This window comes from Necator americanus, chromosome II (genome assembly GCF_031761385.1).
Source record: "Necator americanus strain Aroian chromosome II, whole genome shotgun sequence".
In the NCBI taxonomy this organism is placed as follows: Eukaryota; Metazoa; Nematoda; class Chromadorea; order Rhabditida; family Ancylostomatidae; genus Necator; species Necator americanus.
In genome coordinates this window covers 10,580,008-10,604,989 of record NC_087372.1, presented here as the reverse complement: position 1 = coordinate 10,604,989, position 24,982 = coordinate 10,580,008, and the positions used below count along the sequence as shown (strand labels likewise).

At 43.0% G+C, this 24,982-nt stretch overlaps 5 protein-coding genes across 9 annotated transcripts; 4 read left to right on the top strand and 1 right to left on the bottom strand.

Annotated features, from left to right (window-relative positions):
• Positions 1-750: 750 nt before the first annotated feature.
• On the bottom strand, positions 751-6,298 carry RB195_017427 (uncharacterized protein; the record flags this gene model as incomplete). 5 transcript variants are annotated; one of them, XM_064184426.1, is made up of 10 exons in its annotated part: positions 751-966; positions 1,021-1,359; positions 1,413-1,500; positions 1,567-1,745; positions 1,800-2,132; positions 2,187-2,519; positions 2,574-2,912; positions 2,977-3,064; positions 5,871-6,003; positions 6,109-6,244. In XM_064184426.1, 10 exons carry the CDS (start codon positions 6,242-6,244, stop codon positions 751-753), a joined length of 2,184 nt encoding a protein of 727 aa, XP_064040306.1. The 5 variants fall into 5 exon arrangements, with proteins under 5 accessions (XP_064040306.1, XP_064040308.1, XP_064040307.1 ...); XM_064184427.1 differs by having other exon boundaries at positions 1,612-1,745; XM_064184428.1 differs by lacking the exon at positions 1,021-1,359.
• A 7,334-nt stretch (positions 6,299-13,632) lies between these two features.
• RB195_017426 (uncharacterized protein) lies at positions 13,633-13,947 on the top strand (the record flags this gene model as incomplete). The annotated part of the gene is made up of 1 exon (XM_064184423.1): positions 13,633-13,947. One exon carries the CDS (start codon positions 13,633-13,635, stop codon positions 13,945-13,947), a length of 315 nt encoding a protein of 104 aa, XP_064040304.1.
• A 291-nt stretch (positions 13,948-14,238) lies between these two features.
• RB195_017425 (uncharacterized protein) lies at positions 14,239-15,228 on the top strand (the record flags this gene model as incomplete). The annotated part of the gene is made up of 1 exon (XM_064184422.1): positions 14,239-15,228. One exon carries the CDS (start codon positions 14,239-14,241, stop codon positions 15,226-15,228), a length of 990 nt encoding a protein of 329 aa, XP_064040303.1.
• Positions 15,229-15,345: 117 nt separating this feature from the next.
• RB195_017424 (uncharacterized protein) lies at positions 15,346-15,924 on the top strand (the record flags this gene model as incomplete). The annotated part of the gene is made up of 1 exon (XM_064184421.1): positions 15,346-15,924. The coding sequence occupies one exon, from the start codon at positions 15,346-15,348 to the stop codon at positions 15,922-15,924; it is 579 nt and encodes a 192-aa protein (XP_064040302.1).
• A 52-nt stretch (positions 15,925-15,976) lies between these two features.
• RB195_017423 (uncharacterized protein) lies at positions 15,977-16,255 on the top strand (the record flags this gene model as incomplete). The annotated part of the gene is made up of 1 exon (XM_064184420.1): positions 15,977-16,255. The coding sequence occupies one exon, from the start codon at positions 15,977-15,979 to the stop codon at positions 16,253-16,255; it is 279 nt and encodes a 92-aa protein (XP_064040301.1).
• Positions 16,256-24,982: the final 8,727 nt, after the last annotated feature.

Genomic DNA, 24,982 nt, shown 5'->3' with positions numbered 1-24,982 from the left:
AGGTAAACCAGGAAACTGTTTCAGATATGATGCAACCTGCCTGATTTCTTGCAAAGGCTATGGCGACGAATACGTTAATGAGACGGCGCGACCAAAAAATATATAATATATAATATAATAATATATATAATAATATATATACATCAAAGAGCATGCGAATGAAAGGAATAGGTAACGTAATCACACTTCTTTCTCCACATAATTTGCAGAAACTTTATCGCAAACGATCTTAAAACACGAAAACAGACTTCTTAGACCACAGATTCCACTACAGAATTTTCACGTTTACAGTTTTAAGTCTTAGTTGATGCAAGTGGATAGCAGAATTAAGGATCCTGATCTCAACACAGTCTGTGCTCTCACGAAGCATTGTCCTTCACGACCAAGAGAGCTTCGACGAATAAGAAGAATGCTCAAAACGTTAAGTGGAAGATCACTTTGTCTATTCCTTTGAGGTAAGAAGACGTAATTGATCTACACTTGCCAGTAGCTCGAAAAACATTTAAAAATTAAAATGAAAATAATTCATACTCGGCGTTTTTATTCTTCCTAATTCGCATTTGATCTCAAACCTCAATATAAATGCATACGCAAGACTGGTGTTACTGCGCTAAGAATATCAGTGCAATGCTTTTACGATAGCTGTATGAGGTTAGTCGTGGCTGCAAGAAAAAAAGGACAACATATCAGGACGTGAAATAATTTATTCGCTCATGTTAAAGAACTGTTCTACTAGTCACCACATCTGTGTCAAATATATCTGCCGAAGGCTTGGTAGTGGTCTTTGTGGTCAATACTCGAACAAAATTCGCTAATGTATTCTTTTCCAAACAGTCGTCTATCCATGTTGCGGCCAAGCATTGCGGCTGCCATGGACGAACATAATTTGGAACAAGCATCGTTGGGATCTCGACCATCGTCCATAACTGTTCGGTGAATAACTTCCTTACAGGAACTGAGAACACACTGAAACCGGGTTTGTAAGTAGCGTGGAAAGAAGCTAACTGTGTGTAAACTCACAGGGTTATAATTTTTTCCTCCATCTTGACAGAAGTGCTCATGAGATTTAAGAGTTTTAGGAAGTACGATTTCACATAGCTCTTTGCAATTAGAAAACTTTTCTTTTGGATAGGTCCTTTGGATAGCTGTTGTTATTGGAGACTTGGCAGTGCTCCCAGACGATAGATTTTTCGAACAAAATTCAATAAAGTTTTTTTTTCCATACAGTCGTCTATTCATGTTGCGGCCAAGCATTGAGGCTGCCATGGACAAACACATTTTGGGACAAGCATCGTTGGGATCTCGGCCATCGTCCATAACTGTTCGGTGAATAACTTCCTTACAGGAACTGAGAACACACTGAAAGCGGATTTGTAAGTACGTGGAAAGAAGCTAACTGTGTGTAAACTCACAGGGTTATAATTTTTTCCTCCATCTTGACAGAAGTGCTCATGAGATTTAAGAGTTTTAGGAAGTACGATTTCACATAGCTCTTTGCAACTAGAAAACTTTTCCTCTGGATAGGCCACAGATGTTGTTCTTGGAGGCTTTGCAATCCTTACTGACGGTGCAATTTCTAAACAAAGTTTGCGAATCTGTTCTTCACCAAACTGTTGTCTATCCATGTTTCGGCCACTCATTGCACACGCCATGGATGAGCACAGTTTTGAGCAAGCATCTTTGGCATCTTGGCCATCGTACATCAGTGTTCCGTTAATAACCTCCTTACAAGAACTGAGAACACACTGAAAGTGGACTTGTAAGTAGCGTGGAAAGAAGTTAACTGTGTGTAAACTCACAGGGTTATATTTTTTTCCTCCATCAGGACAAAAGTATTTAAAAGGTTTAAGAGTTCTAGGAAATACGTACACGCATAATTCTTCGCAATTGGAAAATTCTTTGTATGGATAGGTTACTGCTGTTGTTCTTGGAGGCTTTGAAGTCCTTACTGACGGTGCAATTTCTAAACAAAGTTTGCGAATCTGTTCTTCACCAAACTGTTGTTTATCCATGTTTCGGCCACGCATTGCACACGCCATGGATGAACACAGTTTCGAGCAAGCATCTTTGGCATCTTGGCCATCGTACATCAGTGTTCCGTTAATAACGCCCTTACAAGAACTGAGAACACACTGAAAGTGGACTTGTAAGTAGCGTGGAAAGAAGTTAACTGTGTGTAAACTCACAGGGTTATATTTTTTTCCTCCATCAGGACAAAAGTATTTAAAAGGTTTAAGAGTTTCAGGAAGTACGGTTTCACATAGCTCTGTGCAATCCGAAACTTCTTTTTTTGGATAGGTCACTGCTGATTTTCTTCCCGTTGCTCTTTGAGGCTCTCTAGCCTTCTCTTGGAAATGAAGGGTCTTGCAAATATTTCTAACTTCGTTCAGAGTCAGCAGCACAGGCAGATGAAGATAATGCATTCCATTTGACATAGAATCACATATAGAAGGACATTCATTATAATCATCTGTGGCAGCGACGCTACCAATTACACCTTGACAACTTTCAAAAAAACACTGAAAGTGGATTCGTAAACAGCATAGGAATTTGATAGCTATGTGTAAACTCACTCTACGGTCATTGCGTGGAGTACAAGAAGAGGACCTTTTAACAATTCTATTGAATAATTTTTCGCAAAGTCTTTTGCAAGCGGTGGAATCCATATATAGGTCCCTGAAATTCGGGATTGAGCGGGCCGCGCGCAACCGCATTGTTGCTTCTGTCGTTGTTGGAGTTGGAGTCGCAGTTGTAATCCAAGCAGGGTTCATGCAAATTTCAGAAGGCATTCTGCCTCCTTCTTCGAGGCCTACAGCGCTGATTCTATAGTATTCTGCCGCCGTGAATCGACAGATTCCGGGACACTCGGATGTCGAATGTTTGTTAACAAGTCTACAGAGATGCTGGTAACACTGAAACTGGATCTGTAGATTATATCAAAAGTTGTTTGTCAACTAGACACTTAAAGAACTTCACCTCATTAGATTCCTCTACTCTACAATTTAGTCTGAAACCAGGTAGAGTGAAAAGATGAATTTGAAGCAACGCGTCCAAACATAATATTCTGCAGTAAGAAGGTCTTGTGTGAGCCACAGACAACCCCACATAAAACATTGAGTTAAAAATTATCGCAGCCGTTATGAAAGATTTCATAACGTTTGGAGAGAATGTTATACCTTAGAGAAAGAAACGTATATATGTAGGCATTAATGCTGTAATGCCACGTCAACAGAATAATCTCATTATACGTGGTGAAGCTATGAGAGACGGTAGAGACTATTGCTAAAGCTCTTAAATCAAAAGAAGCAGGAGATGTTTTGCAACTAATCAATACCGTATAGACAACATCCTATAAAAAAGTCACCATTGTAGTTTCTTAAATGAGCAAATATATGCCTATAATTGTCTTATACTTATGTGTTTGTGTGTACAGTAGAAAATCTGATATATATATACATATACATATACATATATATATATATATATATATATATATATATATATATATATATAGGGATGAGAATTAAATTGTGACTTTTCTTATTTCAAATTTAAGAAATAAAATGAAAAGGTAGGTGTCTATGAAATCTTACATACACCTGACTGAGAATTTATGTTGCTCGAAAATCTTGTGCTATTATATGTTTAAGATTTATCAATTCCTGCTCTCTTAGACAATTATAATGAATGTCAAGTGGAAATACGAAATATTTTTGACACCACTTTGTTTCTACCGTGTTGCAGAATCAATGAGGTCACTGAAGCCAAAACTGGTGCTGAGGATGGACTATTAGTGTTACCGTGGAAACACCGCCATCCTTATTTCTCCGTGCTCTTCAAGAATGGGGAATCCGATCTCAAAGACGGATCTTTTATTAAGCGACAAATTTTCATGGAAGGGTAAGGACATTTTAGTAGCGCAGACGAAGGGAGGTTTGTCAGCGACTTTACAATCGGGTTTTTTCAAACCCCCAACTGGTACTTGCAGGTCGTAGCATAGACTACAAAAAATGTTCGGAAACCTCGAACAATTCTGAGTTAAAGTCGAGCATGTAGGAACATCTCAAACGGATTGATCAACACCTTCTTCTTCATTCTTTTTTCCTTTTTTCCTTTACGGGAAAGGTCGAGAATAATCTCTTGAATAGTCTCTGACCTTTACTGGCTTCTTAAGTGAGCACAGTTGTGCTCACTTAAGAAGCCATTAAGGGTCAGAGGGTCTCACAGAGTGCTTGAGGTTAAAATCTTCGTCTTCAGGAACACGGAGTCAAACGGCGGACGGTACTACTAGGTACAACTCCTTCATATTAAACATCGTTTTCTGCATCGGTGACTTTACTGTTTCTATTAGACACAGAATACAAATGACGAGTATGCTCTGTATTGTCCATCATCGACCATTATCGTCGCCAAAGGGATTAAAGACCTTTATACATTTGACACTTTGTTTGTGACCCTAATGCACTAAGTAGAAATGAGTCAATGAGTTTTCAAGAAATTGTAATCCAGGTTTATACCAGAAGAGAGAGTTCTTTGTCAAATCGTTAAGTGACATTTCCGACACTTATTTTTTTTTTGAAGAAATATTGTGCGTTCCTTACCGATTAGATACGAAAAATATTACGCCTCCGTAAAATTGTGTGCATTAACAATCATCTCCAACGTCTCTAATTGCACCACCACGTAGAATATGATCATTCTATCGCAAAGTATCATTGCATTATCGTCAATTGCTAAAAAAAAATAAATTTGTTTTCTGAATGTCGAACACCTTCTCTAAACGTTACGAAATCTCTTTCAATGATTGATTCGATTGCAGAACTTGAATAAATAACTTGATAGAGTGCTCGATACCACAGCAGAATAATGGCAAGTATTAGCGCCTTCATCCTCTACTCTGGTACTCAAGTAGGATCCATTTTAAGTTATTTCCCCTACATGTCCGCCAGTAACAAGGAAATCTGGATGATTTTAACTACCTATGGTCAGCGACGTGATATCGCTCGCAGGAAAAGTGCTAGATGCAACGAACAATTTGTCCTTCTAAACACCAACCTACACAGTTCCATGAAGTCTTACTTAGATACTTAGATGACCCGTCTCCACTAGATGTGCGGGCCCCAACATCTCTTTCACCCGTTTCGTTCCTTCGCCTTGTCATCCAAGATGTTATCGAGTTTCGCGGGTGACGTTGACGAGGTCCCCGAGCTGTATCCAGCTAAGTTCCCAGCTGGTCAATCTGTGTGGCGAACACATCATCCCATCTTGTACATCATCTTCTTGTACATCTAGGACATTGCTCGTATGTTGGAGCTGCGAAGACCGGCTAGGTGTTGTGTGACGTGGCAGTGGTGAGTGCCCACGTCTCCGCCGCGTAACAGAACGCTGGAAGAACTTTCGAGTCAAAAAGAAGGGGGTGGAGATATTGGTCTGTCAGTTGGTCCGTAGCTTTCCTGACGGGTGCGAGTGCTGCACACGCTGTTCTCATTCTTCTGTTCAGTACCTCCTTCAAGTTGCAATTCTCCGCCCTCGCAGTAGGCGTTCTTCATTTACTGGGTCTTCTTTCTGTTTATTCGCAGTCTTATTCTCTTCGCTGATTCGTTCAGTTCTTTGAGCATCGCTTCTGCTTCATTGGTACTTCACGAAAAAAAAAACGATGTCGTTTTTAAAACGAAGTTTGGAGAGGAATCTTCCACCAACACGTATGTAACTTTCTCTCCAAGAAAGTGATTTCATTGTCCATTGCAGTGCAGCTGTGAACAGCTTCGGCGATATAGTATCGCCTTGTCGCCCCCTTTTCAATGGGTATTGTGAGGGGGTGGTAGAAAAGCTGTATCCTAGTGGTGAATCGATCGTAGCAATTGACTAACGTCCTCACATACGACGCGTCCACGCCTTGATCGGCCAGCGTTGACAGTATTTCATCCATTTCTACGTTGTCGAAGGTTTGCTCATAGTCGACGAAGGTTAGAACAAGGGGCAGGCGGTATTCCTGGCAAACCTCTATGACCTTCTGGATGTGGTGTAAGCAGCTGAACTCCTGACGGACTTCAGCTTGTTCTTCTGGGCTTCATCCAGTGCATCCAGTTATATGAAGTGGATGGCCACTAGCTCGAGGAAGGTCTGCTGTTGGAAAGTCAGGTCCAGGGGCTGTGCCAGGTTTCATGGTTTTGATAGCGAATCGCACTTCCAAAGAGAGAATCCATGGTCGAGCTTCACCGGTGGGGATGGTCGGGCTTGACATAGGAGTTGATGAACGAAAAAGGATCGAGTAGAACCTCCCCGTAATGATTTCCATCTCACTACGAAAAGATGTGCGTGTTTCGTCTTCGCTCAACAGGACTGCTAGCAGAATATTATATTCGCGGAGATCTCTGCGGCACTATTTCAGACTTGTCCTTCTTCGTGCTACTTCGAGAATCTTCTTCTGCCTGTATTTTGGAAGATCCTCCCGCAGCGTCTTTTGGCAGCTAGTGTTTGCTACTAACCGCATATGTGCGATCCATTCGGGTCAGACCTCAAAGTCCTTCTTTTTTCCAACAATACCTTGGATCGATCCACGTTTGCCGTGCACTGCCGTGACCCATCGGAAATACGATAGACCTGTTATCCGGATATATTATTTTCGATCCCACCGCTCGGTACACGACTTTTCCTTTATCTGTCTTTCATTGATCTCATGTTTTCAACTTGGCCGGCCTACTTTCTGTTCCAAGCATTGTTTAATTGACTTCGGTACCACTATCTTTTGGTGAATAATTTTAGGATTGTATACGAGGGTTGCGGAGCCCCTGAACTTCAATCCTTTAGACCACTCAGGACGCTCGTTAACTGCGGTTGGTAGCAAGCAAGCATTCCTTTATCCGTGGTTGTATTCGGCTTTGTTGCCGAAAGCCGGACTATTGTAAGATATAAAGGTTTTCTGCGCCCTCGCATTGAAGACCACAACAATACAGTCTTCAGTATCGTTACTTGCTATGGTAAACTATTCTTACATTTTCTTACCGATAACTTAAAGGGCTTCCCAATCATAAACAGGTCTCCCTCGTGTGTCAGAGACGGTGAGGGATCAAGATGTTTCTACGGATTCCATTTCTCTGGTCTCTCCTATTTCTTATGCATTTTTCAGATACAGTAACATGCATGCTATCAAAAATATCATCTGCGGTAATTTAGTGGTTCGCTCGTACTCGTTCAATCAACATCCGCGCTATATTTGCCTCTTCCTCATGATATCAAGATTAAACATATAGAAGGCACATCACATCCAGTTAACATCATTCTAGATTCATCGTCACAGCTTCACGCTCTCGCTTCCTCGTGTTTCTCAACGTTTCTGGTCATTCCTCATCCTGCTGTCACAATCTCTAAGCAACGTATCACACGACATCTCAGTGATATCCAAAAGGTCATTTCTGATTGTGATGAACACGAGGAGGGGTGAACTTTTCCCACGGTTCGCAAAGATCTTTATGTTTTCATTCGTACCCAAAGAAATTGCATAAAAGGAATCATCCTTCAAGCTGGAATTGAAACTTGAGTACGTAACCGCCATATATGGGGATACCATATTACTATTTAGTGAAGGTGGGGAGTCTTCTCTAGATTACCTTCAAGAATTCGAACGCTTCTGGATTGAACGTCAGGGTGAGTTCCTAATCGAAATAGCTCGAGAGTTCATTCAAAATCTCGAAATGAGATCAACGAAACTTGCAACTCAGGAGATGCGCACCTCGTTCTCAGATGACATCTTGACAGTCGTGAGCGATAAAAGTTCGGCCAACAAGCTACTTCATCAACATCGCAGCCTGTGAATGTCACACCTTTCTCTCCATTCTTTGATGTTACACATCCATTTTAGACTATCTCCTCTCACTGGTATAGAAACGACCTTCAGATTCCAGAGTTTTACGGTAACCGCCGGAATCTTAACCTTTTGGGAGATATTCTCGGAACTTGTGCATGAACAGCCTTACACAGATATCGAAAAGCTACCTATCCTTTTAGATAAGTGCGAAGGGGAAGCGGCTAGGGCTGTTAAATATTCACTTCGCAAAGGTTCTAGTTACAATGATGCGGTAAAACAGTAGCAAGATCAGTTCCAGAATGAAGAAATGAATGTTCCCTCAAAACCTTAATCAAAGTCCGCAATCATCCGAGAATGCTTCTCAGCTTCGCGAAGCTGTGAATCACATTAGTGAATCACATCATCAATAATTAGTCCTTTTTCCCGGGCTGAAGAATATATTGATGCAAAGGAATACAAGAGCAAGGTTCGTCAAAAGTCTCCTCCCAATATCCAGAGAAAACTGCTCGCAAAAGAATATGATGATGCTAATCCTTGGACAATGGAGACACTTACAACGGAGATTCGAAAGCTCATTAAAAAATATTGCATTTAATTTGATAGATAGATTCTCAATAGATTTGCACAGACGGAGTACCTGTTCCGCCTAGGACACTTCTGCACGCTCGAACGCTCTCCATAATATACTATCCTGCATACGAATACTCCACCGGAAATCCGTACTACATCCACATCATTTTTGGAAGAATTTTTCTGAACAGTTAAGTATCTGTGAAACCATAGTTATGTCCTTTTTTAAAATAGTCGGAAATTCTTCTTTTAGTAGTTTTCCGCTTTCAAAGTGATATAGAACTACGAAACTTCGAAGATGCGGAGAAAACTGGTACCATTTATACTTTGATTTCTTGCTTTTTTCATTGGTAAACAACCAGAACAAGCTAGCTCACAATATAATAGTAACAGAATGTAGATCATCACAAAGTTTTAAAGGGGAGCAGTAGCTGTCGCTTAGCTGATTATCGCATTTTGAACAACCATTGTAAAAAAAAGAACTTTTCCTGGTCAGAGTGTGCAAAACTGCAGGAGTTCACTTTGTGAGATTATGATCGTACTTCACCTTCATTGTGTGTTATTCAATTGATGAAACGGTTTGTGAAGCTAAGGCTAAGAGTTTTCTTTTCGAAGGAAGAATTATTATGAAGTTAGACGAGACCGAACTTTCTGCTGTTCTCTGAACTAAGAAATACGACAATGCGAAAACAACCTTCCAATTCTTTTTATGGAGGAGACAACCTTTAAAAAAACATTCACCGGATAGAAATACTTAGAAAGAGTGACGACGACCCAATTCACAACTCTGCTCTTGTATTGCTCGGAGGACGAGTCAGGAAGGTGCTTGAGGTTGTTAGTGTTCAGGAGGAGAACCTAGAAAAGCAATTTAGACAGAGACAACGCAACCACTGGAATGACTTTCTAAAGTACGTAGTAGTACAGGGAGTTGCGCTTGCTCAAGTGAAAAAAGTGGTACATAGATCTTATGATTGGTCCATTCATCGACAACCAACTCCTGCTGGGGAGACAGTCGATGAATTCCAGAGACCCTCGTCGGAAACTCTCCGCTGCCATAACCAAGTAGTGTTATAATGTATCAGAAACGAGCTGCAGTAAATGTATAACGAGTACAACGGTAAAACAATTAGAAAACTGCGCTGAAGCGATAACTGCGCTCTAATTGCAGTACAGAACATTTCACAAAGTATAGAATTTGAATTCTTCAGAAGATTTCGTCCATTTTCTTCAACATTTTCCTAACTTTTGTCTTTTGTGTACTTTATTTATGAACTAGAAATTTGGCTACTGTTGCCAGCTTACCGCTTCTCCACCAGCAGCACATTAAATATGCAGCGTCAATGCGCTTACTGATAATTTTATTTTTGTCCATATTACGAAACTCATAGTTATATACTTTCCTTCTAAGTTTTTATTTGATCGTTCACATGGTAAATCCGAAAATCAACAACGCGTTCTCTAATGAACTCACTGGCGTTGCAAATTCTACACAATGCGTTCTTTGGCTAGTTTACTGTGCAGTAAACACAAAATTTGTTTGCTGCGTGTGTGTGTGTTTTACGCATGCTGATCTTGCGGATGTAGGGTGCACTGCGTACGCGACATTGACGTCAGCTGGGTTTCACATGACTTGCTCCCTCCTGTTTATAGGGCGTTACATGTACCAAAACATGCAGTCTATTCCTTTTCGTGCAATGTTTTGCAGAGGAGAGGAAAGGAGCAGCTCAAATATTACAGCTCAGTCAACTTCTTTTCTCAGCTCCAAGCGTCACAGTGAATAAGGATTCAGCAACGAATCCACTCTATAAGAGACCACGACGTCATTGGTGTCTGTTCAAGAAACAACGGCGACCTTCATGAAAGCATCCACTTAAGGACTGGATCATGTAGCTTCGAGGGCAAAGTTCTATTTTGTATAATGGAAATCTGTTTAAAAAATTGATAAACTAGAGCTGATAGCTTTTCTCTCAGTTTGTACTGGGTTCATTTCATGCACAACCCAAAGAATTAGGTGCTTTGTAAAATTTAGTTTTGATAGTTTTGGTCCTACGATCTCACGTAGTAAATAAGCGACGTTTTTAGTGTTGTACTTGAAGACATGGAATAAAAAATATTATTCGTATCAGACCTAACATAGCTTCAGCTTGTAGAAATTTGCGAAAGTTGAAATGAAGAGAGGAGAAGATCTTCTTTTTTAAATTTACAGTTGGATACCTCGATCACGAGATTTTTCGACATACATGTTTATCTCATCTTTATTATTTATTCTGAGTTTGAGCAGAGCAGCATGCTCTAAGAAGAAAAAGCATCCTGAAATTACAGGAAAACATCAGCTGAGAATCCGTAATTCGATTGCATCAGCCTTACAGTCCACGTGCTCATCACATGCACCAGCGTAAAATACCGTAGTCTCCGTACTTCCTGGAAGCTCTGACGCCTGGAACGTCGACTATTGCATCAGTGAGATTGATCGATGAACAAATGCTAATCTATTGCTGACAAGCCGGAATAAGCAGGTCAAGTGCACCACCAGTGGGTTTCTCATTTGTTGAAACCAAGAGAAAAACCAAAATCTACTTTAGATCTGTAAATTGTGATAATTAAGAAGAATTAACAATAATTGTAAAAATTTGTATTCCACTTGTATTTTTTGTTTCTTTTTCTGTTTCTGTAGGTGCACAGAAAATCCTTGAACTCCTTGAAAAAAGTGAGGCCTCGAGCGTCTCTGTTTTTACGAAGCACGAAGTTGCTTTTTGACTACATAGTATCAAAACTTCAGCTTGTTTTAAAGCCTTTTCGAAAGAAAAATTTTCAGAAGACTTTCGAGACGATGGACCTCGTTTAAAGAGAGTATGCCACAAATTTGACAAGGGTGAGATCTGTCCACGAATAGATAGACTTAGAGGTGCAGATCACTTCTATGAGTGCGATCACATCCACTTCCCTCTAAAATTCCTATAGAACTGCACCAGTGGGTTTCTCATTTTTTGAAACCAAGAGAAAAACCAGAACTGCGTGGAAAATGGCGTTGTCGATCGAACTTCCTTACGAGGCACCTAACGACGTGTCACTGAATATTCATGAGTTTGGTTATCTTCCATAACCTTCTCAGTTCGTTTTTTTTTCTGCAGAGTTTTGGTTACTGATGTTGGGAGAGAGTAGTTATTTCCGAGTCTCTCAATCTTTTTATCTTTTCGTAATTCTCTCGTGTTTTTTTTTGCAAGAATGTCAGTATGTGTATGTGATCAATGAAATTTGAACCCACTTTTTCTAATTAGAAATTCTCAAAAACAGCAAGGTCCTGCACTCCCGGCAATTACCTAATGCCGGTAGCTTCTACTTCGTGAAATTTTGCGAAAAAGGAGAGTTTGAGGAGATTTGAGGAGGAACGCGAGCAGCCATTTATTTCACTGTATTCGAACATTCATACAATTTTCTGTTCTTTATATGAATCCTGAAAATAAAATATTCTTTTTATTTCAAGCGAACACAAATGTCTGCGAAGATGGGCAAAACTATCGTGCGTCGTATTCTCCGAATAAAGCGTGCAAGCGTTTAATAAGTGAGGATTCTCCAAAGGTAGCCAAGGTAACGCAAATTGTCGACGTCATCTTTTTTGATGCACCATCCGTACACAGCCGAACTTTCTTCGCGCCGTCGTCGTTAATTCCGCAGACTCCCCAAATTGTGACGTGAATCATGCTCATTTGATCCGTCAGCAGCAATGATGTTTTTTTTCTGCGGGGAGACCACGACTGTATAACACGTCCCGCAATCATTACACTTTGCCCTCATCTCCTTGTTACGCGACAAGGCCCTTGTTAGACCACCATTCTTACATCCCCAGCACCTACAAGTTATCGTAAATGTTTAAATAGGACTCACTGGATTCATATCAAGCACTTGCTGCACTCACCGCAAGAGGGGTGTCCATGGTATAGCGTTTGCAAAGATGTTGTTACTTTTTGCGGAAAAGATGCTCTAGTGTTAATATTAGGAATAGTAATCAAGTTATTTCGTTCACTCAACTCTGTTGGTGCGTTTCACGTGGCAACTGACCTTGGCCAATGTATCATGTACATTATCGTATCCGAGAGCGACGCGAGTGACAAAGTGGTACGGTAGGTAAACAATAGTGGCGTTACGCAAATGCCGATGTTGATGGTGAACAGCAGCCGTATGAAACGAGAAGAACATATGAACAAATAATCAGCTGTGAGAGTTACTCCTACACAGATATCTTAGAGTCGGTGACTAAGACAGCAGCATGATAAGGCAGAGGATCACATAAGAAATTTCCTTTTCGAAGATGTCCGCTGTCCGAAAATGTCCGATGTCCGAAGATTCCCTGAACGACTTTTTCGGATCCAGGCCCGATTGATTGTGATATATTATAAAAGTTTCTGTGTATTAATGAAATTCGTGATGCCTTCTACCTGTTTCTTCTCAAATGAGTCCTTAAATATATGCAGCTAGTTACATCTACGTTTCGATCGTTCCAACTTTTTTAGTGCCTCAGATCGATATATAACTTTACATTTTGTCGTACTACCCCCAAGCTCCACGGATCTCCCTCACTCGAGGAATCACAGCCGGTTAGTCACAAGGCTACGTGGCGCGTCCCTGGGTGGCGGATAGGAGGCTAATCGCGGACCAAAAGCGACCTTGTGTATGCCCAGAGACGCAGGTGGATTCAGGGGATGGACTCCCTGTTTCTGCTGAGCCAGGACTGACTCATGACATCCTCATGTATCCCGCACGTCGGTCCGGCCAAAAGCCTGCAATCAAGTGACTGGGAGGTGCAAGGGAGTCGCCTCCAACAAATAAGCTCCACATGTCCACTTCGGGAGAACGGAAGTTCTCCCAGAAACTCATGGGACTACAGGCTTGCAACCTGCCCATGGGTTTTAAAATTTTTACGCAAAACACAGTAATAGAAAAGAGTCTCCTGATTCCGGAGGAAAGCCTGGTACGGTAGTGCCAGGTAGGACGGGGTTGCAGGAGTTATGTAGGCTACCAAAACGGAAAAGGACTAAGATGGCGATCTGTACTTATAACGCACGTACGCTTGCATCGGAAGCGGACATCGAAGATCTGATAATGCAAGCCAAGAAGATCAAGCACAACGTCATCGACTGACCGAGACGAGACGACGTCACCCTCTCAACGCCGTATATGAAACTGGAGAAGAACTGTTCTTAGGAACATGCGACAGTAGAGGTGTTGGTGGAGTTGGCGTCCTCGTCAACAGGAGTATGGCAAAGAACATCGACTCTTTCGAACAACTTACGACCCGAATCAGACGTCTGCGAATGAGAAGATGTGGTCCAACACCAGCTTTGACTATCTTCGTCGCTTACGCTCCAACATCAAGCTACGAAGAAGAAGAATTCGAAGCTTTCTATATGGAAATGGAAAAGTTTTACCGAGAAGATCATGCCTTCCACAAGGTCATAATTGGCGATTTCAACGCCAAGGTTGGCCCAAGAAGAACGCCGGAAGAACTTCACATCGGGACTCACGGCCTACAATGGAATGACCAGGGGAGAGGCTCTCCGAGTTCATCATGACGACTAAGACCATCCTTGGGAACTCGCAAATCCAGAAGCCCTCCTCTCTACGCTGGACGGTGGAGGGTATCGTAATGAAATAGGCCACATCATCGTCAATAAAGGTTCTGCCTGACGGACGTCGGTGTTGTACCAAAGTTCTATACGGGATCGGACCATCGCCTCCTCCGAGGAAGATTTCCCTTCACAAGGAGAGCAGAGAAAGCCGCCAAGTTCAGAGAGAGAAATCCCAGGACTACCATCAACTGGGATCTCTTCGCTACGCTAGCCGGCTTTTGGGAAGATTCCGCAATGGACAACATCGACGAGGAATATGACCGGCTTGTTGAACACCTTCACGACTGCGCGAAGAAGGCTGAGAGTTTTAAAACCACCAAGAGACGCCTATCTCTTCAAACTCTTGAGCTGATACGCCAGCGTGGAGCAGCACGAGCTGCAGAGAACCAAGAACTCACGTCCGAGCTCGCAAGGCTTTGCAGAGAGGCGATAAAGGAAGACCTTGAAGAGAGAAGAGCAGAAGTGCTGGCTGAAGCTGCAGAGGCGGGGAAAAACATCCGCTATGCCCGTCGAGACTTCGCCAGTCGCAAGACGAGGATGACTGCTCTCCGGAGCCCAAAGGGAACAGCCATTGCATTAAGAAGAGGGATAGAGGAAATCATCTACGACTTCTACTCTGATCTCTTCGACAGCCATGTCCACTTGCCTCCTCACCATCTGAGGGAAGACGGACAAGTCATTCCAGAGGTTCTCCCGTCCGAAATACGACATGCTATCATGTCAGTAAGAAATCATACGGCATCCGGTCCCGACAGAATAAGACCAGAACACCTGAAGAGTCTTCCGCCAGTACTCATCAACACCCTGGCGAGGCTCTTTACACGTTATCTGTCGGAATGCAAGGTTCCTAAACAGTGGAAGACCAGCAAGACCGTGTTGTTGTATAAAAAGGGAGAACCACATGACATCGGCAACTATCGCCCAATCTGCTTACTGTCCGTCATCTACAAGCTCGTTACAAGAGTGACCCTTAATAGGACTGAAAAAGTCTTGGATGAAGGACGACCGTACGAGCAAGCAGGGTTTCGAAAAGGATTCAGCACGATTGACCACATTCACACTGTTTCGAAACTCATCGAGGTATCACGAGAGTACAAGATGCCGCTCTGTGTCACTTTCAGGAAAAAGGCCTCCGACTCAGTTGAGACGGAAGCGGTCGTGGAAGCCTTGGACAACCAAGGCGTCCCTACTCAGTACGTAAAGGTACTTCGAGAGTTGTTATAGTAACTTCAAGACCGGAATTTCGCCATTCTACAAGAATATCATCATTGACGTGAAAAGGGGGATCCGCAGGGTGATACAATCTCACCAAAAATATTCGCAGCCACCGTCGAGAACGCAATGCGAAAGTTGGAATGGGACGACATGGGAGTGAAGGTTGATGGTCGGCAGCTACACCATTTGCGGTTTGCTGATGGCATTGTACTGATAACACTTAGCATCAGCCTGGCGGAACGAATGCTGACCGAATTCGACGAAACATGTGAATGCATCGGTCTTCAGCTGAATCTACAAAAGACGGTGTTCATGAGGACCGGATGGGTTTCAGATGCCCCATTCACGCTCAACGGAACGAACATATCCGAATACACCAGCTACGTTTATCTGGGTCGGGAATTGAACATGATGAACAACCTAACTGCCGAGCTGGGCAGAAGGAGACGAGGGGCTTGGGAAGCGTACAAGAGCATCGAGGATGTAGTGAAGAAGACCAAGAATACCCGGCTCCGTACTCACCTCTTGAACACCACCGCACTTCCTGCTTTGACTTATGCTTCGGAAACCTGGGCATTTCGCAAGCAGGAAGAAAACGCAGTGATCATCACTGAACGCGCAATTGAGAGAGTGTTGCTAGGAGTATCCCGTTTCACGCAAGTGAGGGACGGGACTCGAAGTTCTCTCCTATCGATCGAAGATTAGAGACGCCGCCGCATTTGCCAAGGAAAGTAAAATAAGGTGGGCCGGACACGTGATGCGCTTTGATGACAACCGTTGGACCAGAGCCGTGAGCGACTGGGTTCCCCGCGATATTAAGCGCACTACAGGAAGACCGCCGACCCGATGGACGGATTTCTCCACGAAGTCCTTCAAAGAAAAATATGATGCTCTTCGTGTCCCATGCGAAAAGAGGAGCCACTGGGCCACTCTGGCACGCGATCGGGGCAAATGGAAGAATTACTGGCGCTCACTCGACCAGTTCGAAGATCAACGGGAGAAAGTCAAGGTGATCAAGGTGATCCATGACAGATGAGTTTCGAAGCAGCACCCGCCGTTGGTGATGAAACTCTATGGTAACAATTATCAGCACACTAATCTGTCATTTGAAGCATTACATGTGCTCATACGACAGAGATATATTTCATCGAACAGGTGTTCTTTGTCCTGCGGGTGTTGTTTTACCAAACGCTCGACGGCAGTAAAATCCTGTTTGCCGCTCACTTCGGTACGAGTGGTATTTTGTGATGTAGGGTTATCTCCACGTTGCAACCATACCAGAACAAAGAGACATCCACGGGCGAAATAAGAGAGAAAAGTGCATCAAATAGCTCCAAATTGCGCATATGAAAATTTTCGTTAAAAAAGAAACATTCCAACTTTCAAAAAGTAGCAGGAATGAGGATTATCGTTATCCCGTAAGTCAGAAGCTTTTTTGATGTCTATTCTCCAGACAAATGGACCCAAAGTCAAGATTGCGTTGAGAATTTCCCCATCGAAGGTCGTTGGTGTCAGAGAAGGAGGGGGTTCGTAAGACTTGTCAGCAAAGGAAGAAATGAAGAGATCAAGGAGAAAAGCGAGGGAATTGTCGTTTCCAAACGAACTCATGTTGAGGGATGCAAAATGTTAGAAAAATAGATGGCGTGAAGTTTTTTTTTAGATATTACTGGTATAATTTCACACTTTTAGTCTGGGACTAGTTTGGAAAAATAATAAATAAATGAAGGATATCCAGATCAGGATAAATGCGAGGGGTCATGAGTATAAAGGGAAGCAAAAGAACATAAATTATACAATGCGTTCTGAGCGAAGCATTGCGGAATTGCGTTTAAGTGAGTTGTTTTTGAAGAACATTTCACCAAGAAAATATAAGATATGGAGATAAGTGAGGGAATCAAGGAGTGTGTATCCGATGTAGGGGTTGGTTGAATCTCACCTGCAGTCCTCGATGGTGCAGCGTGATGTGTGGCCGTTTTTATTGCGGCTGTCAGGCATCAGTCCTTGACAAAAGTGGGATTTTTGCATTCAGTGTACGAGAGCTAAAAGAGTACATTTGTCATCCAACAGTGATGAATTTGTTATCTCTAGGCAACCATGCCCTCAGACCCAAACCCGCGAGAGCTAACACGTCTGCATGGAGCTGCACAAGCTGTAGGCAACCATGAACTCAGATCCAAACCCGCGAGAAGTGGCATAGATAAAAGAAGACCTTGAAAAGAGAAAACCACCAGTATTGGCTGAAGCAGAAGTGGTGAGTAAGAGCATTCGCTACGTCTCTCAGCTCTTAAATCAATTCAATCGTAAAATGAAAATAACTGGTCTGCGGAACCCAGATGGATCAACCACCGGATCGGAAGGGGATGGAGAAAGTCCGTCACGATTTACTCAGATCTCTTCGACAACCACTTCCATGGAAATCTCCTTCCAGAAGTCCTATCCCTCGAGGTCCCGCATCCCATCATATCGGTGAAAAACTGTGCTCCACGCGGTCCCAACAGAATCAAGTCTGAACATCAGAACAATGCGTTCTGAACGAAGCATTGAGGATTTGCTCTTAAGGTAGTTGTTTTTGAAGAACATTTCACCAAGAAAATGGAAAATATGGGTATGAGGGAAAGAATCAAGGAGAATCAAAGAGTGTGTATCTGGTGTAGGGGTTGGCTGAATCTTATCTGCAGTCCTTGATGGTAATGTATCGCAGTTTCTTGCGGCTGTCAGGGATCAGTCCCTGACAAAAGTGGGATTTATGCATTTAGTGTACGAGAGTTAGAAGAGTACATTTCTAATCCGACAGTGATGAATGTATTATTATCACTCGAAAAAGAAATTTCGATGTTGTTACTGAGGAAAAAGACACCTACAGTGGCAATTAGGAATGAAATTAGTACAAAGTATATAGGGCCAACGAGTTTCTGAATATCGACGCTCTGAGTGAATTTCATGCAATAATGCTAGCTGCGATTTGTGGAAGATTTCTTATATATATATATATATATATATATATATATATATATATAGTTTTTTTTTACCAAGTTTGGTGCTTTTAGCTCCCCTTTTTTGAAACCAAGTTGAGAAAAATTCTAAATTTTGTCTCAAAGTTTCGAATTGATCTCAACTAGCTCTTGAAGGAACAAGACAATAACACCTACAGAGACCAAAATTTGCAGCGGAGGGTTCTCCATTTATGTTCTATCAAAATATGGCATTGAATGTTTCAACAGTGCTACAGTAATCTATCAACGGGAAAGAGTGCGAAATCTCATATTTTCGGCAACGCGTCGAAATCTGTTTGACTTCAAACAAAGTCCAATAACTCAGCTAGTAGTTCATAAAGAAGAATTCAGTTTGAAGTATGTCGTAGAGGAAGACTTGTGCTACAATAGTCTATTTTACTTTTTTCAAGATGGTTTTAGTTCTCTCAAAAACTATTTTAGAGAAGGTTGAGAAAAATGCTAAATTTCTTAACTACTTCTCAGTTAGCTTTAAAAAACCAGAGGGTCCCTGAAAAATATATTTTGGCCTTTTATAGTTTGAAATTTCCCTCACAGAAAGCGGCCACCTTTACCTTCCTCCGCCTCTTCTGTTACCTCTGATTCATATTTATTTCAAGCTGCTAATATCCGACCAGTCCAGCAGAAATTTCCGATCAGGGCCTGGTTCTAATCGCTAAAATGAACTCTTAGTAACACCTATTTGTGCCGAAAACTGCTCTAGATACGATTTCAGAAAAACTTCCGGTGAAATGTTCGTCTTAGTAATTTTCTTCGGTTTTGCGAAAATCAAAAATCAGGGGCGGGTGTAGTGTAACGGTTAGAGGTTCCGCTTCCTCCACCATCGATCGAAGGTTCGAATCCGCCCTAGGGCTCACTAAGCCTTTCATCCCTCCGGGGTCGATAAATTGGTACCAGACTTGTCTGGAAGGATAAAAACACTGACTTGACACATCGGCTAGCCACCGCAAGTCATTGTATAGGCCAGATACACGTTCGTAAACCTCAAACGATTCTGAATTGAAGTGAACGTGGAGGCGCATCCCAAGTGGATTGATTAACGCCAGAAACTTTATCCATTATCTTTTTTATTCTTTGCAAAAATCAAATTTCCTACGGGGATCGAACTCTCGACCGTTTGTTTCCGTTGTCGATGAGTAAAATTGCTTGTAAACAGTCAGAAGTAGTGTGAAAATGGTTTTAACACGTGTTCTCCGTCGTTCCCAGCTGTTTTCCTTTCATTTTTTTTTTCCATTTTGCAGGAATAATGGTTCACTAATGGTTCCTCACAGTGAGCTACAACACCGCTACTAATTTGTGTCCCAAAATCCATCGCCGACGGATTTATAAGTCGCAAACGGTCGGGATCGTTGGGAGTGGGCAAAATATCATTCGAAAGTAAATGAGCCGCTGATTTCCATTATATTTCGAGAATTTGCTTTTGACGAATGTGTGGCTCGAAAACGGGCAAAGTTTCCTCAAGCCCCGTTAGTTACTTTTACACCTCCGCAATTCTGCCATTGGCATATCACGAGGGTACATCTCCATGGAAGGAAGGGCTGTTCATAGGATTTGCGCTTATTTCTTCAAATTAGACGAAATATTCATTACCAGTCTGAACGTCCGGCTAAAACCGGACTTCAGACTTTCTGTGGTGTTGGCTTCGCTCCTCTTCACTGACCGACGAAAATTAATAGTAGTTTGTTGTTCTCTGAAATTAGTTTAATTAATTTGTGTAGTTCCAACAAAGCTTTCTTCCTCTTTTTTATTACAGATAAAGGCGGGAGGTTTCCTACTTTTCTTTCTGAACGCGTTTCTTCCACACTTGGAGAATATTCAAACTTTAGCTTCAAACACGCCTTCGTTCCCAACACAGTGTAGACACCATTTGAAAGTACTAGATTTTCGCTAACAGTTATCGCAGAATAATGTTTTAATATGAAATGACGTAGACGACATCATCGTACTGATAGAGTTAGCGTTCCACGCCATATCATAAAAACAGCTTGCTACTATGTAAGCAGCCGTTTGCATGCGTGTTTCCACTTTCTGAGGGACGGAGGGGTCGTCTAGGTGCAAAGCAACGCGAAAAGTGGATACTACTATGAAACGTTTGCAACGTCCTATTTACCTTTTCGGAAATGCGCACGAAGTTACTGGGTGATACTGCTACACCATGACACAGGAATTCGAACCCGTGGAACCCGTCTTACCGCATTTTATAGCTTTACCCGTGCGCACCAACCCGACGCCCTGGGACCCGTCGTACCCCGTTCCATAGGTATCTGGCGCCGTGGCACAAACCCGACACACCCCCCTTTTCGAATTTCGTGACTGACACGCACACACACACACACGTGTCAGAATAAGCCCGTTGTTATATAGCAGTCTGAGCGTCCGGCTAAAGCCAGACTTCAGACTTTCTGTGGTGTTCGCTCCGCTCGCCATCACTGATTAATGAAAATCATGCTATATAATAACGCGCTTAGTCCGTGTGTGTATGTGTGTGTGTGCGTTTGTCTGTGTGTCACGAAAATACTCCATAATGATGCAAAAGTCCGCAGCCGTGAGGTGCCAAACCATCGCCATGCACCTGATAGGCGACCGCTCTACCTGTTACCGATTGTGCAAAGCTGTGTAGGGATGTATGTTGCCTTTGATAAGGCGAGTTAGTTTCTCTCATATGTTAGTGAGGGTAAATAAACTTTTATGTGAATGTATACTCCCAAGCTTGCAAACTATCACACGGTATAGTAACGGGCTTATTCTGTCACGTGTGTGCGTCCGTGTATGTGTGTGTGTCTCAGTCAAGAAATTCCAAAAAGAGAGGAAGACGGATACCAATGTGTCGGTTTGGTGCGCTAGAGCCTCAACGCGGTAAAATTGGGCGAGACGGGTCCTACGGCGTCAAATTCCTGCCGCAGAGCCAGATAACTGTAAAACGGGTGCCATGGGGTCGGAATGACGCCCCGGTGTCAGAAGATTATAGAGTGAGGAGAGACGGTAAAACGCAGTAGAATATGTTTCTATGGTTCCTTCACATTACTACTTCCCAGCATGTCTCTCTAACGCTGCCGTCATCCTTTTTTCAAAAGGAGGAAACGCACCTGCGAACGGCTGCTAAAATACAGTATATAGTCGTTAACAGTTTACGCGATCTGACGTAGAACGTTATTTTGATCACTGCGATAGTGATATTCACGTAATTTAATGTTTTCACGTAATCGTTCTTTGCTAATAGTTGAGAACGAAGGAAACTCATACTTCGATTAATGTTTCCAAACTGTAGAGATTTGAAAGGAACATAGATGAAAAATCAAGTTTGATTGTTCTCCAAATATAGAACTTAGCGTTTAAAGAGAAACCATAAAATCTTTCACGTATGCTTAAATTTTCGGGTAAAAAATTGAAGGAAGCGTTGATAGAAAAAAGCAATCCTAATCTTACAAAAAATGTCGCTACTGTTATTTCTTTTTGATCGGTGAAGACGAGCGGAGCGAACACCAAAAAAAAGTTTCAGTTCTACATTTTCATACATTTTCATTCAAACTTCACTTTTGAGCACTCTTTCAATACCAATGTAATATAGACACGACTTGGAATCATTACTCAAAGTATAGGATTCCCTTTTGTACTCCCCAACAGTTATCACAGAATGATGTTTCACATAAAATGAAGTGAATGACATCATCGTACCGACAAAGATAGCGTTCCACATCAGATCATGTAAACAGTTGGCTACTATCTAAGCAACAGTTGGCATTCATGTTCCCGTTTTCTGAAGAACGGAAGAATCGCAGAGGTGAAAAGCAAAGCGGAAAGTGGATACGACTATGAAAGGTTTGCAACGTACAATTCACCTTTCGTGGCATGTACACGAAGTTATTGTGCGATATTTCTACACGAAAACACAGGAATTCGACGCCGCGGAACCCGTCGCGACACATTCTATAGGTATCTGGCGCCGGCGCACCAATCCGACGCCGGTGGACTCGTTGCACCCCCTTCTATGGGTATCTGACGCCGGTGGACCCGTCGCACTCCCCCTTTTAAATTTCGTGACTCACACACACACACACACACACACACACACACACACACACACACACACACACACACACACACACACACACACACACACACACACACACACACACACACACACACGTGACAGAATAAGCCCGTTATTATATATCATAATCATAATCGTTATCATGATTGGACTTAGCGTCAGGTTATATGCAGTTTTTGTTATCACCTGAGAATCAAGACAAAGGTGGGTGGGTAACCCACCGTGGAGTGTACCAGTTCTTTTACCTTCCCTTTGGTCTCAAAAATGCCGGCGCTTACTTCTATCGAGCTATGTCTCGTATACTGGGGGGCTTGGAAACCAACAGCTTTGCGTACCTAGACGATATTGTCGCCTTTGACAACGACTTCCCGGCCATTTCGCCTCCCTTAGAAAGGTCCTTTATCGCTTTCGTTGGTTTAACAAAAAGGTATTGGATAAGAAGCTGACAGAAATTGCGCAATCAAAGATTTTTTTCTTGGGTCATGAGATTTCGGGCAATTCCTGTAGCCCCGCAGACCGCAACCTGAGGGCGATTTGATAGTTTCTCAAACCTTCCTTGATCAAAGGGGTTAAAGCCTTCATTGGCATGGCGAATTTCTTCCGCAAATTCATAGCGAATTTCTCTTTAATCGCCGCACCCCTGTACGCACTTCCAATGGACAAAGCCAGGTTTATTTGGGGAGCGGAACAGGAGGAGTTCTTCCTCTGCTTGAGAGAGTGTCTCTCGTCCAAGTTTTGCTCAGCCTTTCCCCGCTGATGATGAGTTTTATTTGCACACCGATGGTAGTCAAGTAGTGGTAGAGCAGCCTTATTTCAAAAACAGACCCATGAAGGGGGTCCGTTAGTTGCTGTAGGATACTTCAGTAACGCATTATCTGATTCTCAGCGTAAATGGAGTCCCACTCATATCAAACTGTTTGACATTATAAGCGCAACTCGGTTCTTTCGCGCAACCATATACGATAATTACACTACAATTCTTCCGGATCACAGACCACTCATGTTTCTGCTGAAACATAACCATACCCACGATAACTTAGCCCGATCGGTAGTTGAGCTGAAGAGTTACGATGTCTCAGTCGAATACCTTAAGGGGTCCTCGAACGTGGTTGCAGACGCCCTTTCTAGCGTCGCAAATAGCTAGGTCCGTTTCTCAGATGACTCTCCGAAGTCCGATGACATATAGAATTCCCTCTGAGTATCAATTTGTGTAGGGCGAGGATCTGCTCACTGAGATCTCCGATAGTGTTCGCAGGGAGCCCAGTGAAAATTCGTCCTTACGGTGCTTTAGTTGCGCAGAAATCTAATCGCTCAGCGGTAATGACGTTGATTGAGACGCAGAGGTTCTCTGACCACCCTTCGGATGCCGAAAAACCTTCTAGCACTTGCTGAGAAGTGCACTATCCGGAATAACCGATGTCTCTACGCCAGTGGAGCATCTCGTGCTTCTACGAGTGCGATTTAAGTGCTTGGTGGTAGCAAAAATGTTGCGCGAACCTATTTTCCTGGCACTCCATGCTAGTCCTTCGGCAGGTGGGCATTTTCACTGGCACAAAAATTCAGATTCTGCAAGATTTCATTTCTCGGATATACTTTTGGCCCCAAATGGCAGAACATGTTTTCGCCCTGGTCCGTTCTTGTGTACCTTGTCAGCGTAAGGGGGCGCAGCAGATGAACCGCGAGCGTCTTCTTCCTGACATCAGCGGCGCGGTTTTTGACAGGGTGTATGTCGACCTGACTGGTTGCACACCACTGAATCTGGCAACAAGAACATTATAGCGTTGATCGATCATTTTTATCAAGCTCGTGATCGCAGCTTCGCTACCTGACTGTTCGGCAGTCACAGTAGCACATGCAATAATCACTGAATGTAATCTGAAGTTTGGTGTAATGAGCCAACTCGTCTCTGATAACGCCTCTTAGGTTAAAGGAGAGGTAGTTTCCGAGATAGGTGAGCTGCTGCAGATCAGCCGGTACTATGCGACCCCTTACCACCATGAGGGTAATTTCGCGTGCGAACGGGTTTACGCCACGTTCAATCCAATGCTTCGCGCATATATTAGTGATAATCAATCGGATTGGGACAAACATGTGGCGGCATGTACCTTCATGTATAACACTACTGTACGGGTAACACTCCCTTTTTCCTGATATGGGAGGAATCTGGTCTTCAATATAGACTTATTGATCCAACACGATTCGCAGCGCCATACCCCTGGAGATAACGAATCTCGCGTCTATATAGAGGATCTCGTATCTACCTTTCACGCAGCCTGGAGAGCAGCAGCAACTTATAACGAACGTCAAAGTCGCAAGTTTAAGCATCAGTACGATCAGTTCCACTTGGGTCCACTCAAAGTTAAGGTTGGTGATCGCGTCTTTTTACGCGATTGCATGCCCCACCTAGGGCTTTCTCACAAGCTGTACAACCCCTGGTTGGGCCAACTTCGGGTCATAGAGGTCGATCATCCGCACCTCACCATTAACAACGTTTCGTCCCCTCAGTCCGCGCCCAGGAAAGTGCACATGTATCGAGTTAAGATGTTTCGAACTGTCCGGGCCGGGGTTTTCCTCCCTGTGGCTTTCCGCGGAGGAAGGCCGTGCGCTGGGAGCGGCACAGACTGTTGAACAAGAGGCGTGCGATTACAACAATGGCTAGCAGCGAAGCCCCTGCAATCCGTTGATATGGTCACACATACCT